The 21,404-nt window shown below is 40.7% G+C and overlaps 1 protein-coding gene across 1 annotated transcript in view; it reads left to right on the top strand.

The window, feature by feature from the left end:
* The window catches only part of LOC126299594 (tyrosine-protein phosphatase 69D), a 365,347-nt gene that overhangs the window by 304,795 nt on the left and 39,148 nt on the right, over positions 1-21,404 (top strand). Inside the window, exons 22-23 of the mRNA XM_049991615.1 lie at positions 2,494-2,610; positions 11,811-11,948. Of these exons, the coding sequence (XP_049847572.1) occupies positions 2,494-2,610; positions 11,811-11,948 (255 nt within the window). The remainder of the gene's footprint in view (positions 1-2,493; positions 2,611-11,810; positions 11,949-21,404) is intronic.

The following is a 21,404-nucleotide window of genomic DNA, read 5'->3' on the forward strand; positions in this document are numbered from 1 at the left end:
TAAGTGCTTGGCAGAGGGTTCATCGAACCACAATCATACTATCTCTCTACTATTCCACTCCCGAACAGCGAGCGGGAAAAACGAACACCTAAGCTTTTCTGTTCGAGCTCTGATTTCTCTTATTTTATTTTGATGATCATTCCTACCTATGTAGGTTGGGCTCAACAAAATATTTTCACATTCGGAAGAGAAAGTTGGTGACTGAAATTTCGTAAAAAGGTCTCGCCGCAACGAAAAACGTCTATGCTGTAATGACTTCCATCCCAACTCGTGTATCATATCTGCCACACTCTCTCCCCTATAACGTGATAATACAAAACGAGCTGCCCTTTTTTGCACCCTTTTGATGTCCTCCGTCAATCCCACCTGGTAAGGATCCCACACCGCGCAGCAATATTCTAACAGAGGACGAACGAGTGTAGTGTAAGCTGTCTCTTTAGTGGACTTGTTGCATCTTCTAAGTGTCCTGCCAATGAAACGCAACCTTTGGCTCGCCTTCCCCACAATATTATCTATGTGGTCCTTCCAACTGAAGTTGTTCGTAATTTTAACACCCAGGTACTTAGTTGAATTGACAGCCTTGAGAATTGTACTATTTATCGAGTAATCGAATTCCAACGGATTTCTTTTGGAACTCATGTGGATCATCTCACACTTTTCGTTATTTAGCGTCAACTGCCACCTGACACACCATACAGCAATCTTTTCTAAATCGCTTTGCAACTGATACTGGTCTTCGGATGACCTTACTAGATGGTAAATTACAGCATCATCTGCGAACAGTCTAAGAGAACTGCTCAGATTGTCACCCAGGTCATTTATATAGATCAGGAACAGCAGAGGTCCCAGGACGCTTCCCTGGGGAACACCTGATATCACTTCAGTTATACTCGATGATTTGCCGTCTGTTACTACGAACTGCGACCTTCCTGACAGGAAATCACGAATCCAGTCGCACAACTGAGACGATACCCCATAGCTCCGCAGCTTGATTAGAAGTCGCTTGTGAGGAACGGTGTCAAAAGCTTTCCGGAAATACGGAATCAACTTGAGATCCCCTGTCGATAGCGGCCATTACTTCGTGCGAATAAAGAGCTAGCTGCGTTGCACAAGAGCGATGTTTTCTGAAGCCATGCTGATTACGTGTCAATAGATCGTTCCCTTCGAGGTGATTCATAATGTTTGAATACAGTATATGCTCCAAAACCCTACTGCAAACCGACGTCAATGATATAGGTCTGTAGTTAAATGGATTACTCCTACTACCCTTCTTGAACACTGGTGCGACCTGCGCAATTTTCCAATCTGTAGGTACAGATCTAGCGGTGAGCGAGCGGTTGTATATGAGTGCTAAGTAGGGAGCTATAGTATCAGCGTAATCTGAAAGGAACCTAATCGGTATACAATCTGGACCTGAAGACTTGCCCGTATCAAGCGATTTGAGTTGCTTCGCAACCCCTAAGGTATCTACTTCTAAGAAACTCATGCTAGCAGATGTTCGTGTTTCAAATTCTGGAATATTCAATTCGTCTTCCCTGGTGAAGGAATTTCAGAAAACTGCGTTCAATAACTCCGCTTTAACGGCACAGTCGTCGATAACAGTACTATCGGCACTGCGCAGCAAAGGTATTGACTGCGTCTTGCCGCTTGTGTACTTTACATACGACCAGAATTTCTTCAGATTTTCTACCAAATTCCTTAAATTCCTTAAATTATATCCTTAAAGCTTCTTCACTGTATCTGATACGTATCAGAACAATTTTTACTTAGATCTCATTTCCAGACAAGTGTCCCTCACCTCAGATTGATACTTTTACACTCTTCCATCATACCTGAAATTTTGTAAATCACAGAATCACACTGTATAGTACAGAATGTGTAAATTACTATAAAATTCTACTTCAGAACAAAGGTTTAATTTTGTACTTGAATTGTACATGATGAACTTCTATAAGGCTGCACACTCTGAATCCACTAAAAAGGAAGGAAATAGAATGCACATAAGAAGTAAGGAAGAGTACTTTTTAATGTTTTATTAACATTGAGACCCATGATGAACAACATTAGAAAGTTACACAGGCAGACAAGTACAATGAGATGGCACTAATATAGAAAAGTGAGAATGTGAAGATAATTACCAGTTTTATATTTGTACTATAGTTTTATTTGCTGCTACTCAGGAGTGACAACAAAGGGTTTTGCTAAGAAATAATCTTAATCAGTATCTGAATATTTCACAGTTATTACTGTTTCCAGATTTGTAAACACCCTCTATAGGCCATTATGTAGCCTGAAAGAGAGTTCCTCTATTCTTCTATCTGAAAATTATGGTTACTGACATTCCCTTTTTAGAATTTCATTTGATTTGATTAATTGCAGTAACTTTTGTATAACTGGAAAGAAAGGGAAAAAACTGTTGCACTTTAGTGTAAATAGAAATTTATATGATGATTTGCAGTTATGGAAATTTCAATTTTTCGCCCCTTGTTCTAGGGCTACGACAACTCTGAGTGTTTCATCATAACACAAGATCCATTGGAAGTAACTATACCTGATTTCTGGCGAATGATCCTGGAACAGAACGTCAGTACACTGGTCATGCTTTCTGATGTGAGTATAATTTCTATTTCTTTTATTATTTGTATCACATCTGATAGGTAAAATTGGAGCCTCAAAACTAATTTCATCAAAGAAAAGGACTATTCATACAGTGTGAAAAGTTCTTGGTGGAATATAAATAATTTAAGGACTAAAAATAACAACTCTCTAAATAGTTGAGGTGCCGAGTCATTCAGAGGAATATAAACAAGACTGAAAGGTGTCAGATGAAATCCGTATCACTGTGGTATTCTGTTGCCTTCCTCCTACCTTTAAACTGACTTACCCAGATAGCTATAGGAGGACCTACAGTTTAACATGGATTCCAAACCACAGTGTGACTCAGCATTTTTCATATGGACAAACTTTGCCAAAGGTGAAAGAAGTGATAAGTAACAGATAAAAATTTTAAGATTGACCAGGCATTGAGACCAAGAACTTTGGATTTGTAGTCTGGCACTTTATCACCGAGCCCCCATATCGGGCTGAAAACATGTTGATTATCCACATGTGTAAAAATATAAGCAATTTATTCATTCTAAAGTAAATTTTCAGGCCTTTTTAAAAAAGTGTCCTCTTTTCACGCAGCCTCCTTTTATAATTGTGGGTTGGTAACCATACATAATGTGAGGCCTGGAATATGTTCCCCACAACACATGGCATGAGAAACACTCTGACAAGTAAAATAGAGAACTGACAGATATTGTATGCAGTTCTCTCCCTCCTGTCACTAGTAAGGGATGCAATTTACTCATGCTGCAAGAGGAAATACTTACCTCCCCAAAAAGGGGAGGGGGTATATTTCAGACACAGCCAAACTATAAAACTCTTCATAGTTCTGTGTGATAGTATATCATGTTAAAAATGAGTTGTTGATACCATTATGAATAAATATCTTGGAAACTCCAGAACACCACATGGATTTATGTCTGGGATGAAGAGTGGCTGTAACATTATCATGGGACTATTTGATATGCTTCTTCCACCAAGTATGAAATCTAAACTGAGAGAAGGAAGTCGCTTTAAGAGCCAAACAGACCATGTATAAAACTTACCTCTTGCCAATAATGATGTATATTCTAAAGGCCTCTGCATAAATAAGAGAGAAGAGAGTCAAATACAAGCATGTTAAATGAAGTTCATTAGGTCAGCTCTACAAAAAACTAGGAGAGACAGAGTCAGGAATGATTATGTAAGGACAGACCTGCAGGTGACATTGACTAGAGAGGAGAGGATGAGAGCTTTGAGATTGAAATGGTTTGTTCATGCAGAGCGAATGCACCCCAACTTGAACTCCACGCCAGTATTCAGAGATGGAGGTACCAGGAAGGAGACCAGTTGAGTGGCCTAGAAAGTGATGGCCAGACTAGGTTAAGGAAGATCTCAAGAGGAGAGGAGTAACATGGAATGTAGTGTAGAGTGGAAAACTATACCAGGACAGAAATCAATGGAGGCATATTGTTCACAAAGTTCCTACTCAGCTCGCTGGAAGGAAATCCTGGTGATGGTGATGGTGATGGTGATGGTGATGGTGATGGTGACAGAGGAACTGTCTAAGTATACAAGAAGGCCATCAGATTCTTGTTTACAGTAACAGTTCAGAAGAAAATGAGGGTGCAGGTGAGAGAGCCAGTTTAACGGACTGTTTTCATTTGCTAGCTAGTTTCATAACAGTGTACACAGCTGCAGAGTGAATGATTCATTGAGTAATAATGAACTCCATCTCGCTGTAAATTCAGTGCAAATATGTCCCTATCTGCAGCTGAATTTATTATAATGATTTTTCTGAAATTGTGTAATGTAACAACGTGAAGTGCACAAAGTATCATACAATCCATAAGTGTCAGATAATTGACCAGGTATGAGAATTGTACTAGTACAATTTTTAAATAATTGTGTCAGTGTTCTTTTGGTGGGAGACAATTTATCTTGAAGAGCAGCAATACGTAACCCAAAATCCAATTCACTGACATGATGCTCTATATTTCACTTAAATTCTAACTTCCCTTCAGTATTTTTGGCTTCCAGACCTTGGTACTCTGTCACACATTGCATCTCCATCTGCAGTACCTGTGTTATAGGTAGGATTTAATGTGCACTTCCTTTGTGCCTGCGAATATAATCGTTGTCAAACACTCTCATGTTCTCATTATGTTAAGTCTCTATCACTTGAACCTTGTTGTTGCAGTCTTTTTTTCAGCTTTACAACATTATGTTCTAGCTTATCACCTCAAGAATTAATGGTTTTATTAATTTCCTATGTTCCTGAAGATATTTTAAAAAATTGAAAGGTCCAGGATGGAATAACAACAACATTATGAGGAGAATAGGTAGCTACTCACCACATAGGAGTGTTGGGTCACAGGCAGGCACAGTGAAAAAGAATACTAAACATTTAAGCTTTCAGCTAAAAGTCCTTCTTCACAAACTGGAAGCACGCACACATGCACACGCCCTCATGCACATCCACCCCCCCCCCAGCCCCCCCCCCCCAGCCCCCCCCCACCCCCCCCACACACACACACACAGAGAGAGAGAGAGAGAGAGAGAGAGAGAGAGAGAGAGAGTCTCAGGCCTCTGTAATGGTTGTGTATGTGTGAGTTATGCTTGTTTGAATGTGTGCATGCTTTCTATTTTTGATGAAGGCCTTTTGACCAAAAACTCTAATGTTTAATAGTCTTTTCATTGTGCCTGTCTGCAACTCAATGCCTCCTCTATGTGGTGAATAATAATCTTTTCATGGTATTGTTGGAGATATTTTTTGATCAATGTGGCTTTCAAGATCTGTAAACTTTGGTCCGTACTTGAAAACTAGTGAGTTGAGTTCTGCTTAATGCTGGCAGGTATTTGGTTCTGTCCTTGTGAAGTGTACTCACATTGCTTACGCTTGCTGCTCCCACATCTATAGAATGGGAGATGACCTATTTGTGTGCTTGCAGGAGTAAGCAAAAATCTTAAATAAAAGTTTTACTTGGCTCATTCTGCTCTCATCCAGACCAGACTTTATCTCTTAAAGTAACAGAACTTCAGAGGAAACAGTTCATTAGTATGTACAATTTCCAAGTTATGTCAGAATATTTGGAGAAGCTTTAAACCACCCTACAATATAGTATTAAAAATACAAATTCATAAGTTATGTGATGAAACTCCTGCAAAACTGTTTTCTCTGAAAGTTAACTAAAAGAATTTTTTAGGACATTTATTAGACTTGTTGGCAATAAACAAACCTGGTCTTTCTGAGGATGTTCTCATAGAGTTTGAGTAAGGTTATCATGATGCACGTATAGGAACAGTGCTTTCCCATATAAAACTGCAAAAATTAACAGACAAGTATGTATGTTCAGTAAAATTTATGAAGACATCATATTTCATGTGTGTCCGTAGAGAGGCTCATTCGATTCCAGTGGCAGACTACAAGAAAGATGTTGTGCATCATGATGTGGTGTACTGTAAAAATTGAGGGAGTGTACATTCCTAAAAAATTCAACCCATATATTTCCTTCTCTTGCCTATAACTTAGAAAACGGTCATAAAGGTAAAATTAGAGATATTTAATCTGTACACACAGATTTACTAACAGTTGTTCAGGCCACACACTATTCGTGACTGGAACAGAAGTGACAGTAGTACACAAAGTATCCTTCCCAACAAAGCACAAGATTGTTTGCAGAGTATAGACGATTTTATTTCAGTTCACAGCCTCACTTCATTGCACAAACACAAGATACATTAAATTACAGGATGGAACACAAAGTTTATCCGTCAGTATAACACTACTCTATGCACTTTGGAAACGAGGTTATTGTCAAGAGTTATCGACAACATGTGCTCTAAAAAAACAAATAAAGACTGTGGGATCAGACCAAGTATCATAGCTGCATTTGTCATTGTTGAGTCCATCTGGCAGATCACAGTGGTAAATGGCACTGCTTTGGTAGCAGTTGGCCACTCTTATGTTCTACAGCATAGCCTATCGTAGCATCACCTCGTTTTTTATGTGGAGATGTAGCAGCTGCTGACAAGAGACCACCTTCAGCTGCGTTAATTAACTGCCTGATGTGTATTGACAGCACTGCCGAATTCGAATTCCCTTTCCCCTTTGCTGTCATGGGGACTGAGAAGGGTGTATGTTTTACTGCAAGTCAACCGAGACTGAGCTGGTGATGCCTGTCATGCTGGAGGTGGTGGTGATACGTGTGGCGCTGTTCATCCCAATGTCCACGGGGCAGAGAATGTCACTGCCTGTACTGCTTGGAGGTGAAGTGGGGCCATCCATCTGGATGTCCTCTGGATGGAACATGCTCCCATATGTGGTGTTTGAAGGTGAGGTACCCATGCACTCACTTCGTCACCCTGTGTGTCTGGTTGGGAGGCTCTGGTGTGACCTTCGCAACAGGACCAGGTAGAGGCTGGTGTTGTGGATGGAACACCATGTCTAGCTGTTGTGGCATGGTCTCTAGGTTCTCCTTAAGTGAGAGTGAGGACTGTGGTGACATGTGTGACTATGACTGCAACTGGTTTTGATGTTTTCTCTGCAGGCCATCCATGCTGTCAGTCTCATGCATGGGAGCCCCTGTAAAGACATTACCAAGGCAGGCATCCAAAGTGTGTTCTGTTTGGAACTGCACACCCACACAAGGGCGCCAAACTGGATATGTGGAAGCTTGAAGCTTATGGTGCCTCGTCTCATGAAGTAGGGTAGAATCGTCTGCTGGTGGCCATGTAGATCTCCTTCTGTTAATTGATGTTGTCACTTAAGTGCTGAGAAAGAGAGATGGAGCCACTTCTGTGGATGCTTCCTCCACAGTTTTCAACATTGGGTGTTTGAGCATTCTAATTATTCTTTCCACTTACCTATTGCTGTGGGGTGCTGATGTCAGGTGTGGAATACCTTTCCTATGGCAGAAATCCTCAAACTACTTTGATGTAAATTTCTGTCCATCATCCAAAGTGATGGTGAGGGAGACAGCCTTAAATAGAAGCAAAATTTTATTTCTGGTGGTGGGTGGTGATGGTGTTGTTGTTGTTGGTGGTGGTGGTGGTGGTGGTGGTGGTGGTGGTGGTGGTGGTGGTGGTGGTGGTGGATGACATTTTAACAATATAAGGGAAATTTTGCACTGTGTCCACCACTGCCACCACCAGCCACATAAAACTGAAGAAGTGCCTGGTAAAATCTATATGGATTCACTCCCATGGATTTGTGGTTGTAGGTCAAGACACTGAAGGTGCCTATGGAGGCTGCTGCTGTTGTTGAACACACTTGGTGCAGTGGTGAATCAATGCTCCTATACTGCTGGGGAGGGGGACAAAATGCTACACCCTCAACAGCAGTGTTCAGTAGCACCAGGGTGTAATACATGCATACTTTAGTGATTAATTTGTCATGAACATCGGTGATCAGGTGGTGGTCAGGAAGCCTGTATATGCATCCTCTGTTTGACCCTGCACTCAGTAATTGTACCGAGTTTCGAGATGAACAGTGTTTGCAACATTAATTCTAGGGAACAACCATGCCCCACCAATGAGTACATACTCCTGTCGAACAGCTTCAGCCATTTGAACACGATAACATTGTGGATCTACGGAAAGCTGAATGGACATACTGATGGATTGCTGCATATGCTGAGTCTAATGTAGCGGTGGTGTGTCACTGCTTTCAACAGTGGTCTTTGGAACATTCCCACACCTATATCCTAGGCTGCATGTCCATATAGAACAGACATGTCAAGATTGACTTGTTTGACGAGCAGCAGTGGCCGACTGCACATCGTCCAGGAAAAAATCTGGGCGCATGTTGCATCTGCTGTGTCACCTAGGATCATTGGGAGCCATTTCCTTGCTGCAGTATTAAGATCACATGTGCCTCTGGCCAGGCTACCACTACCACTATCACCATGATACCACCAAGCGTGGCTACTCTGGCGTTGTGAAGGAGTTTACTAGACAGTAGAATGGCACTTTGTTGTCTTAAGTGAAGAGAGTAGGCTCTGTTCACATGTGAGTGATGGGCATACGCATGTATGACGTAGACCAGGTGAGCTACTTATTCCAGAGTGCATTTGCCTACACAACAAAAGTCCCATCCCAAGCTTTCGTGGGGTGGTGGTCATTATTACAACTCACTCTCACATTTGCTGTCTCTGCAGGGTAAAGTAACCAGTGCCCACTACATTGCATGGGCTGTTATCCCCTTGCTACTCCCATTTCTTTGATGGGAAGGTTATGTCCTTCATGTACAATCTGAACAAATAATTGCTAGTTACTTGGGCACAGCAATGTGTCAATAGCAGTTATGTGGGTGTGATAGCTTTTGTGCTAAGCATGTCTGTGGTACTCTACTTTCTCTTTGAAAAACCCACATTTATCAAGATTACATTTTAGGCCTACTACTCATAGGCAAGAAAATACTGCATGCAGATTCATCAGATGCCTGGTTTGCTGTGACCTGTCTCTGTTATTGTCAATATAATTTGCACATGACAGAAGTGATATTGTAAGTTACTCAAGATAACACTAAAAAGTTGCTGGCACACTTGCAACACGAAACAAAAAGCATATTTGTATGATCCAATGGGCATGTTGATTGCTGGTATATTTTGTGATTCCTCATCCAGTGGCAACTGCTAAATCTATTTTCAAGAAATTTTTCAGCCAGCTAATTTTTACATCATATTTTCCAATCTAACATCAGATATTAATCTGTAATTGACTGAACATTACGTATTGATTTGAAATCTCCATACAATTTTAGTGATCTGCATGATTTATTTATTGCTAGTATTGGTATATCCCAGTTACTTGTTGTCACAGTTTTGATGTTTCCCAAACTTTGTAGGTGATGAAGTTCTTCTGTAATTGAATGTTTTGCCCTGGGCATCTCCTACAGAATTTCACTGTTCTGGCATGCCTTAAAGTGATATGCAATGTGAAATTGTTAGTGCACGCTAGGTCTGGTGCAAATAGTGATTCAAATACTTCACAGAAATTTTCTAGGGCATTGAACAGAATATTTAACTTGAATATATCCATTATATCGTGTATATTGAATCCAAATATTAGAATTGTGTCGAGCCCAAAAATATTTGTTACACGCTTTTGAGCCAGAAGATCTAGAGAAAATGTGTGAGTCACTTGCTTATACTTTGCATCAACAGTGAATATGACCATGATTGGAATGCTCCGCTTGCTATATTGACACCAAACAATGGTTAGTCAGCCCTTCTTGAGATTGAGACAGAACTCTGTTGTTTACTGTCCAAAATTCCCAGTTGAGATACAGGAAAATTCTCTGTCAGAATAATTTACTAATTTTTAAGAAATTGTTCACTTCTTCATCAAGCGAAGAAAGGGTACATAAGCTTTGTGGGACTCTGCAAAAATTTCAAAACTGACCGTTCATAATTGGAAACTATTTCTGGACATCCCGGTGTTTCATGAAACAAAATATCTGTCAGTATTCATTGTAAGAGAGCAGCATAACTTCCTGGATTTCAGTCTGTTCATCATTGCACATTTCCTTTTTTATCTACAACAAAAAATACAAAGGCTCACTCAACTTTGCGTGTCTTGCACTGACAGATGACATTTGACAAGTGTCAGTACAGCACAAGCCTTAAAATTTTGTGAAAAATCAGGACTCGTCCCTGTGTTGTTTAGGAGCAGACTTAATGTTGAGTGGCTGACTGTTTCTCATTTTCTGTGTTAGTGGTCATCAAGCTGCAAGTATGAAGTAGTATTCAATGATAAGACTATAATAATTTTATTTAACACCAAGGTTGCAAACAGAACCATGCATTGTTACACACACAACTGTGCCTGTTGTTAACATTGTTTCGGTACATTTAAATCACAAATAATTTTCATTATTTAAAAGACAGTTGTGTTTAGGCTCACTCATCCAATATCATTTTTAACAGGTTGGTGTTTCATTCAGTAGGCATGAAACTAAATAATTATGTATTGTGATAACAGAGATGCCAATATTTTAGGTACCTGCCTGGACATCCGTGTGTGTTAGTGAGCCATTTGCAGGATTGAGGAAATCCTCCAGCCCTAGATATTGTTAATTGTGGTTTATTTGTCTCTTTATACACACATCTAAATCATTTGATTCAGGTCCAGGAGACACGTCAAATTGTGGTAAAATTTCACCAGACTGACTTGTACAATTTACAAACAACATTAATTCATATTCAGTAAGGTTTCTTACAATCAAGTTGTTATGTGCCTGAAAGCCATCATCATTATTTTCAAAGGTGCTGTGACTAATTGCATGCAAAATTACTGTACTGTAGCCTCAAAAAGGTTTCTACATGCCAACTATGAACTACAGCTGTTAGTTGATAAAAAAATACATTATTCCAAAGGTATCTGTGTGACTCGGGTATATAAAATCATGAATAATAAAGGTATGTAACATTGCCCCCCCCCTCTCTATGTAACATCCCCCCCCCTCCCTCCCTCCCTCTCTCTCTCTCTCTCTCTCTCTCTCTCTCTCTCTCTCTCTCTCTCTCTCTCTCTCTCTCTCTTGTGTGTGTGTGTGTGTGTGTGTGTGTGTGTGTGTGTGTGTGTGTGTTTTGGGGGATTCTGTTCTTACATTAAGCAGCATTGGCTATATTTCTGTTAGAGTGTAAACTTGATTACTATATTGTCCCAGAAGAAGCATAGTGTAGTAGTTATGATACTAGACTGTTGCATTGGGGGGTCGTGAATTCAAAACTCACCTGAACTGTAAAATTTCAATTTCTTTATTTAGTTCAAGTACATTCTAGAAGTATCCACAAATGGCAACAATCATCATACTGGAATGTTCTGTAACTGTATATATATCATGTGTGTTCTGGCCGGAGGCAGTTCGCTCCGCGCCCTTGTATGTGCAAGTGCTAAATAAAACCTTCGTTAAGTGAAGTTAGTGTTCATCATTCATCTACTTACACCTTCTTCTATGTGACATTATTACGTGTATTTGTAAAATAGGTTACTGGGTCAGAAATGCATGTGTGTCATGAAAAGATTAACATAGTTATAATTAAACTTGAATCAAATGAGAGAATTTATAGCGTTTACTTGTTTCATATTTTAGATAGTTCCCTTCTGGAATTTGCATTTTTCTCTTCAAATGACAGTAACAGAATCCTCCTGCTGTCTCCACTCCCTCATCTCGTTACCATAGATCTTTTGACTGAAATACTGATACATATTGTCCATTCTAGCTTGGAGATGGACCAAAGAAATGCTTGAGATACTGGCCAGATGATGAAGCTGTTTATGATCATGTTCGTGTGAAATATTTAGATAATGAAAGCTGCCCATATTACACACGCCGGGAACTAAGTGTTAGCAACATTAAGGTATGTTAAAATTTTCAGTTCTTGTAAATTATTTAGCTCAATATCAAATAGGAAATAATATGTAAATGTTTGCTGAAACATCTTAGACTGTTAAAATAATGAAGTAAATTTTAAAAACTCTATTTTTAGTATGCTAGCAACTTTCATGAATGTGCCCAGGACATTCTTGCTTTATTTTCCAATATCTTGGCTACAAATTGTATGGCCATTGTCTAGGAGGGTCATTGATATTTTCTTAATGTGGTACTGCACCTGTTTAAGAATAAACACGCCACTGTGATATAAAAAAAGGAATTACAGATAACATGCACCTAACAGTGTATAAAACATATAAACACTCACTAAAGACAGAAACTCATCTACATCTACATCTACATGACTACTCTGCAATTCACATTTAAGTGCTTGGCAGAGGGTTCATCGAACCACAATCATACTATCTCTCTACTATTCCACTCCCGAACAGCGAGCGGGAAAAACGAACACCTAAACCTTTCTGTTCGAGCTCTGATTTCTCTTATTTTATTTTGATGATCATTCCTACCTATGTAGGTTGGGCTCAACAAAATATTTTCGCATTCGGAAGAGAAAGTTGGTGACTGAAATTTCGTAAAAAGGTCTCGCCGCGACGAAAAACGTCTATGCTGTAATGACTTCCATCCCAACTCGTGTATCATATCTGCCACACTCTCTCCCCTATAACGTGATAATACAAAACGAGCTGCCCTTTTTTGCACCCTTTTGATGTCCTCCGTCAATCCCACCTGGTAAGGATCCCACACCGCGCAGCAATATTCTAACAGAGGACGAACGAGTGTAGTGTAAGCTGTCTCTTTAGTGGACTTGTTGCATCTTCTAAGTGTCCTGCCAATGAAACGCAACCTTTGGCTCGCCTTCCCGACAATATTATCTATGTGGTCCTTCCAACTGAAGTTGTTTGTAATTTTAACACCCAGGTACTTAGTTGAATTGACAGCCTTGAGAATTGTACTATTTATCGAGTAATCGAATTCCAACGGATTTCTTTTGGAACTCATATGGATCATCTCACACTTTTCGTTATTTAGCGTCAACTGCCACCTGACACACCATACAGCAATCTTTTCTAAATCGCTTTGCAGCTGATACTGGTCTTCGGATGACCTTACTAGACGGTAAATTACAGCATCATCTGCGAACAGTCTAAGAGAACTGCTCAGATTGTCACCCAGGTCATTTATATAGATCAGGAACAGTAGAGGTCCCAGGACGCTTCCCTGGGGAACACCTGATATCACTTCAGTTTTACTCGATGATTTGCCGTCTATTACTACGAACTGCGACCTTCCTGACAGGAAATCACGAATCCAGTCACACAACTGAGACGATACCCCATAGCTCCGCAGCTTGATTAGAAGTCGCTTGTGAGGAACGGTGTCAAAAGCTTTCCGGAAATACGGAATCAACTTGAGATCCCCTGTCGATAGCGGCCATTACTTCGTGCGAATAAAGAGCTAGCTGCGTTGCACAAGAGCGATGTTTTCTGAAGCCATGCTGATTACGTGTCAATAGATCGTTCCCTTCGAGGTGATTCATAATGTTTGAATACAGTATATGCTCCAAAACCCTACTGCAAACCGACGTCAATGATATAGGTCTGTAGTTAAATGGATTACTCCTACTACCCTTCTTGAACACTGGTGCGACCTGCGCAATTTTCCAATCTGTAGGTACAGATCTATCGGTGAGCGAGCGGTTGTATATGAGTGCTAAGTAGGGAGCTATAGTATCAGCGTAATCTGAAAGGAATCTAATCGGTATACAATCTGGACCTGAAGACTTGCCCGTATCAAGCGATTTGAGTTGCTTCGCAACCCCTAAGGTATCTACTTCTAAGAAACTCATGCTAGCAGATGTTCGTGTTTCAAATTCTGGAATATTCCATTCGTCTTCCCTGGTGAAGGAATTTCGGAAAACTGCGTTCAATAACTCCGCTTTAGCGGCGCAGTCGTCGATAACAGTACCATCGGCACTGCGCAGCGAAGGTATTGACTGCGTCTTGCCGCTTGTGTACTTTACATACGACCAGAATTTCTTCGGATTTTCTACCAAATTTCGAGACAATGTTTCGTTGTGGAACCTATTAAAGGCATCTCGCATCGAAGTACGTGCCAAATTTCGCGCGTCTGTAAATTTTAGCCCATCTTCAGGATTTCGCGTTCTTCTGAACTTCGCATGCTTTTTCCGTTGCCTCTGCAACAGCGTTCGGACCTTTTTTGTGTACCACGGGGGATCCGTTCCATCTCTTACCAATTTATGAGGTATGAATATCTCAATTGCTGTTGCTACTATATCTTTGAATTTGAGCCACATCTCGTCTACATTCGCATAGTCAGTTCGGAAGGAATGGAAATTGTCTTTTAGGAAGGCTTCTAGTGGTACTTTATCCGCTTTTTTAAATAAAATTATTTTGCGTTTGTTTCTGATGGATTTGGAAGAAATGGTATTGAGCCTAGCTACAATGACCTTGTGATCACTAATCCCTGTATCAGTCATGATGCTCTCTATCAGCTCTGGATTGTTTGTGGCCAAGAGGTCAAGTGTGTTTTCGCAACCATTTACAATTCGCGTGGGTTCGTGGACTAACTGCTCTAAATAATTTTCGGAGAATGCATTTAGGACAATCTCGGAAGACGTTTTGTGCCTACCACCAGTTTTGAACAAGTATTTTTGCCAACATACCGAGGGTAGGTTGAAGTCCCCACCAACTATAACCGTATGAGTGGGGTATTTATTTGTTACGAGACTCAAACTTTCTCTGAACTGTTCCGCAACTGTATCATCGGAGTCTGGGGGTCGGTAGAAGGAGCCAATTATTAACTTAATTCGGCTGTTAAGTATAACCTCCACCCACACCAATTCGCACAGAGTATCTACTTCGACTTCACTACAAGATAAACCACTACTGACAGACACCAACACTCCACCACCAATTCTGCCTAATCTATCTTTCCTGAACACCGTCTGAGACTTCGTAAAAATTTCTGCAGAACTTATTTCAGGCTTTAGCCAGCTTTCTGTACCTATAACGATATCCGCTTCTGTGCTTTCTATTAGCGCTTGAAGCTCAGGGACTTTTCCAGCGCAACTACAACAGTTTACAACTATAATTCCGACTGTTCATTGATCCAAGCACGTCCTGTAATTGCCAAGCACCCTTTGACATTGCAGCCCATCCCGCACTTTCCCGAGGCCTTCTAACCTAAAAAACCGCCCAGTCCACGCCACACAGCCTCCGCTACCCGTGTAGCCGCCAGCTGAGTGTAGTGAACTCCTGACCTATTCAGCGGAACCCGAAACCCCACCACCCTATGGCGCAAGTCAAGGAATCTGCAGCCAATACGGTCGCAAAACCGTCTGAGCCTCTGATTCAGACCCTCCACCCGGCTCTGCACCAAAGGTCCGCAGTCGGTTCTGTCAACGATGCTGCAGATGGTGAGCTCTGCCTTCATCTCATAAGCAAGACCGGCAGCCTTCACCAAATCAATGATTGTGATGCTTGGCTGGTCATTCCAACTGTTAGGTGGTTCAGATTCTAGACAAAAATGCTATGAAACCATATAGTAGATATCAGTTGAATTACTCTATTGGCTGAGTTTAAACCCTTATATTGGTTGATTATGTTGTCTGTCATCTGCATACCCACTATTTCTTTAATGCGAGCTCGCAGAAATATGAGATTGTGACCATTATATGAACATTGTTATTATTAATAGAGGATCATTACAGATACATTGCTCAGCCACCACTGATTTGTTCATGCTACATAACATCTACAATTTTATATTTTATTTATTTTTTTATTATTTTTTTTTATTTCCACCTTTCGTCTTTCGTAGCAGTAGATTGTTGTTAATGCTTATTAGAATAGGTCTGCCTTATCTGGTTAGAAGATCACATTCACTAGATTTGTAAAATGATTGTCACTATTTTTAAGGAAAAACATGTGGAATAAAGGCTCTGTATCTAACATTCTCTCTGCCTCTTCCTTCCCTCATGAGTGATCTCAAGGTGCGGTTTGCATTGCTTTTGTGATTGATGTGGCCATAATCTTTTGTAATGGAATACAACTATCAATGTCGGACATTACATGAACTCTGTGAACTAGAGGAAAGTTATTGTATGCAATGGATTCTGGTAGCTGGATGCCTACAAGTATAAATTAGTATGGAGGGATTAAAATTATATACTGTGTCAGGACTCGATTCTAGAACCTTGTGTATCACAGGTAATCTGTCATTGAGAGAGCTAACCGACCATGATTCACAACACATCTTCACAACTTCCTTTCTTCCAGTACCTCTGTATCCTACTTTCCAAATTTGATAGATGCTCTCTTGCATACATTTCTTGGCTAGTACAGCTGGGAGAAAGGATGTAGTGGAGAACTGGCTTGGACTCAGATGAAGAGTTGTTCCCAAAATGTAGCGGAGTGTGAAGCTTTGTGTATGATGGACAGGAACTCAAAGGAAGAACTCTGTTTTTTCTTGGGCAATGTTCTTACAAACAAGCTATGGGCAGTGTATGCAGATGATTGTGCTTTATCTTCAAAATCATTCATAAATAAATTAGTCACCAGGGTGGCACAGGGTTTCCAATATCTTAATAGTGACAGATGAGAATCAAAGGCTGGCTGACACACCAGGATGCTGCCTTCCATAATTATAAGTTGTTGCAACAGATGAAAAAAGTCAAGTGAACAACACTTCACAGTCACCCACAATAGAAGAAATAAGTGTGGCCAGTGATGTTGTTGATTCTAGAGCTTTTATTCAGTGTTTGAGGAGCATTTCTCTAAAAATAATGAGAATCATGAAAAAACATCAATTATAAATGTTCTCCCTCTCATCAGCCAATACTTCCAGCATGTGGTAAGAACAATCTACTGCTATGAAAAAGAAAATTTATAAAATTCTGTGTTAGTGCGGTTAATTTTAAACTACAAGAAAGATCTACATCCACATCAGTACGCCACAAGGCACTGTACGGTGCATGACGGAGGATGGCCTGTACCACTACTAATCATTTCCTTTCCCCTTCCATTCACAAAGAGAATGAGGGAAAAATGACTGTCTACATGCCTCTGTACAAGCCCTAATTTCTCCTGTCTTACCCACATCGTCTTAATACGAATTGTACGTTGCCAGCAGTAGAATTTTCCTGCAGTCAGCTTCAGATGCAGGTTTTCTGAATTTTCTCAGTAGTGTTCCTTAAAAAGAGCATCACTTTCCCTCCAGGTATTCCCATTTGAGTTCCTGAAACATCTCCATAATAATTGCATGTCATTTAAACCTACCGGTAACAATCTAGCATCCCGCCTCTGAATTTTTTCAATGTCTTACTCCAGTCCGACCTGGTGTGGCTCACAAAGACTGAAGCAGTACCAAAAAATGGGCCAGACAAATGTCTTGTATGCAGTGTCCCTTACAGTTGAATCACACTTTGCTAAAAGTCCTCCCAATAAAGCAAAGTCGACAATTCGGCTTCCCTATCACAATCTTGTGCACGATCCACTTCATATTGCTTTGCAACATTATGCCGAGATATTTAATAGGCTTGACTGTGTCAAGCAGTACGCAAATAATTTGTATTTGAGCATTTTGTCGAAGACATCTTGCATCCTCCTATAGTCACTCAACGATGACACCATTCCATACACCACAGCATCATCAGCAAACAGCTTCAGATTGCTGCCCACACTGTCTGCCAGATTATTTACGTATATGGAAAATAATATCACACTTCCGTGGGACACTCCTGACGATACCCTGGTCTCTGATGAACATTCACCGTCAATGACAGTGTACTGGATTCTATAACTTCTGAAGTCTTTGAGCCACTCACTTATCTGGAGCTTTTTCCTTATGCTTGAGTCTTTCTTAAAGTCTGTAGCTAGGTACCATGTCAAATGCTTTCTGTAGATCTAGAATTATGGAATCTGCCGGTTGCCCTTCACCTGTAGTTTGCAACATGTCATGTGAGAAATGGACAAGCCAAGTTTCACACAGGCAATGCTTTCTAAAACTGTGCTAATTAAAATCATTCCTCATCTGTTGGCTGTGTTATGCTCATAGTGTCAGGTGACCCCTCAGAAGGAAGTGTACTAGTGTCCCAGGGTTTTCTAGTAAGGTACACAGATGTCATCATCATTTATGGATATTGTATTCCATTAAACACATGCAGTGCCACATCATAATGCAGTGCAATTTGCAAAGGAACTCTTCTTTATTTGAAAAGGATGGGTTTTGTTGTGTTGCTCCAGATGCCAATGCTTCTCCTTGTCATCCAGAGGTTGTGGACATGCTACAGGGAGACAGGTCAGCACTAAAGGCAAGTTGGACAAGGTCACCAACGCATTACTACTGCACGTGAAGACCAGTATCTAGTCATCTCTGCATTGTGGTGTCATACAGACACTGCGAGTGTACTGTGAGACGATCTCAGAAGGACCACAGGAGCTGCTGTGTTCGATCACACTGTAATGATTACCTAGATGTTCTGTTCAAGTATCTCTCCTGACAACATCTTGCAGCTCACCTCCAGTTCTGCAGTTCCCATGTCAACTGCCAATTTTTTCAGTGACAAAACATGTTGTTCACAGATAAGTTCAGATAACCTCTGACACAAGATGATAGCCATGTTCATGTACCGAAACCTGTAATGTGTGATACCTGCCAAATGTTGGCCAGGAAATCGACAAATTTCCAAGGTTCTGTGATGTTGCTGTGAGGCCTCAATGTTGACAGCCATACAGATCTTGTTGACGTCCATGGTCGCCTTACTGCTGAGGTGTGCATTGAACAGACCCTATTGGACCATGTGGTGACTGCTGCGTATGATGGTGGCCCTTAATTCCTTCTGATGCCTAAGCCTAAGTGGCAGGTGTCAACAGGGATGTCTTGCAAAGTCTGGACATTGAAATAATAGAGCGGCTGGCGGTGAGTGTCAGCCTAAAAACCAATTGTACATGTATGGGACATGTTTGACAAATGTGTTCATGGTTGTCCTGTTCTGCCACAGGCCCTCCAAGAATTTTCAGGGGCTCTCATTGAAGAATGGGAATGGATACCAATGGGTGACCTCCTTAGAGCATACAGTGCAGGTGTCAGGTAGTGAGAAATGCTCACGGAGGGCTTACGAGCTATTGAAGCTCTCAATGTCCAATGAAAAGAAAGGAGGATGATGGGAAGAATGATTGTTTCCTCTTTGTGTTTTACACATTTAAGGCTTTTTATGTAAATGACTGAGGATGTAATGATGTTTTGTTGTGTACTCAATTTCTGAAAGGTAAAAGTATGATTTGTAAACATACCCAGGCTTCAGTTATTGCTCAGTGGAGTGTGGCAGACACCCGAAGTAATGTTTCCCTAATTCTTTTGAACAGTGTATGTTCCATGAATCACTAAATATCTGGGAGCTTTCTACTTCAGGTTTTGGCCAGCTCTCAGTCCTGAGAATAATATGAGTGCAAGAAATTTCCAGGAGGGCAGTAAATTCAGAAACTGTGAAATGAACACGTCCACAATTTATGGTAACATTTTGACAGTCGAATTGTCATTACTCTGAAAGTGGCCTGGTTTCACACTCTGTGTGTCATTTGGTGAGTGTTTGTCAGAGTACCTCAAACTACAGCCTAGCCCCCCCCCCCCCCCCCCCCAAAAAAAGGGACATAAATGTTACAACTATTATTTGTAATTATGGTGAAGTAGCAGTGAGAAAAATATTTCATTTGTGGTGACTAGATTTGGGGATCATGTCCATTATCAAACCATCGCCTTCATAGTAAGCAGTGACACACTTTCCACACCCCAGAGCTCCTGTCTGAGGGATCAATGGAAAATGATAAATGTATTGTAAATGTAATACAATCAGTACATTTGCAAATAGCCACTGTCAGCACATCATGAGTAATATGTATAAATTCATTGACAACGTATTATCAGCGCTTCTTGCAAAACTGTAAATGAATTTGTATGTGTTACTCCTGATTGATTGCTGATTTTGGCTGTTTGCAAATGTACTGGTTGTATTAAATGTTAGTACTTATCATAAAGGTCATGGTTTGATAATGAGTGTCATGTCTGAAACTATTCACCACAAAGAAAGGATTTTTGCCATCGCAACTTCGACAGAATTACAAATAATAGTTTTAATGGAAGTTAGTTGCTAAGCCTTTTTTTCCTGTGTCATGCATTAGGTTCATAGAAACATTGCAGCTGTGTTGGGTCAAGCCAAGTGACTACTTCAGGTAGCTAATTACCATGGGTGAGTGCTGGGTGTATCACTGTGACCCAGGACAAAGGAGCAAAGCAAGCAAGCAATGGAAACATGTAGTTTCAGCACCACAAAAAGAGGCAAAGACCCAACCACTGTCAAGAAAGATGATGCCGAGCGTTTTTTGGGCCTACCATAGTGTGATGCTATCATGTTATGCTTACAAGAGGCAAACCATCGCAACTATGCTAATGAAATTTCCTCACAAGGTTACGGGAAGCTGTCAAAATGGAGTGTCATGGAAAACACTTGAATGGGGTATTTTTGTTCTAGGACAACAATTCAGCTAATTCTGCACAGGACACAGTCACATTTACAGCTTCTGTGAGCTATCAAATTTCGTGTCAAGAGTCATATTTTCACAGTGTGGTACCTAGCCACTTCCTCCTCTGTCTGTGGATGAAGATACCATTGCGTGATAAAATATGTGAAGGACAAACTCTCATCATTTATTTGCAGAGTTCATAAATGTTCTATACGTCCAGCCTTCATTGTATGACACGCATTTAATCAGTAGTCCATTTCTCCCCATATCTGACCCAGCAAATCAGCAGTGATGGTAAGAACAGTGGCTGTGATGCACGTCTCACATCTTCAAAGTTCTGCGGTAGAGGTGGAATGTTATTGGTATCCTTGATGTAACCCCACAAGAAAAAATCACAAAGTCCGACAGTGGTGGCCACACGAATAGTGCCAGGTCAGTGACCACAACATGGCCTATCCACCCACTTGGCAATGTCTCATTCAGGTAATCTGACACGGTTGTGGAAATGTGGAGGGATGCCATCTTTTTTGTGGAAAGATGAAATCCCTGCTGTCAGTTTCATGTTATAGCGTAATCTACAATTTCAGCATATTGAGATAGGTGATATTGACAGTTCTCTCGGTGAAGGAGTAGGGTCCATAGACTGTCTTGTTGGTCGTGGCACAGAGCACATCAACTTTCTCAGAATCCCAGATGTGTTTGACAGTTGTATGTGGATTCTGTGTCCCCTATATATGTGTGTTGTGTTGATTCACCTTTCCGGAAAGAAGAAAAGGCATGCATATTACGCAATTTGTCATTTTGTTGCATGGCTTGCAAGGACTCTAATTTGTATGGATTCACCCTAAATCACTATGAAGAATTATTCACACTGTTGG

This window comes from Schistocerca gregaria, chromosome X (genome assembly GCF_023897955.1).
Source record: "Schistocerca gregaria isolate iqSchGreg1 chromosome X, iqSchGreg1.2, whole genome shotgun sequence".
Classification (NCBI taxonomy): domain Eukaryota; kingdom Metazoa; phylum Arthropoda; class Insecta; order Orthoptera; family Acrididae; genus Schistocerca; species Schistocerca gregaria.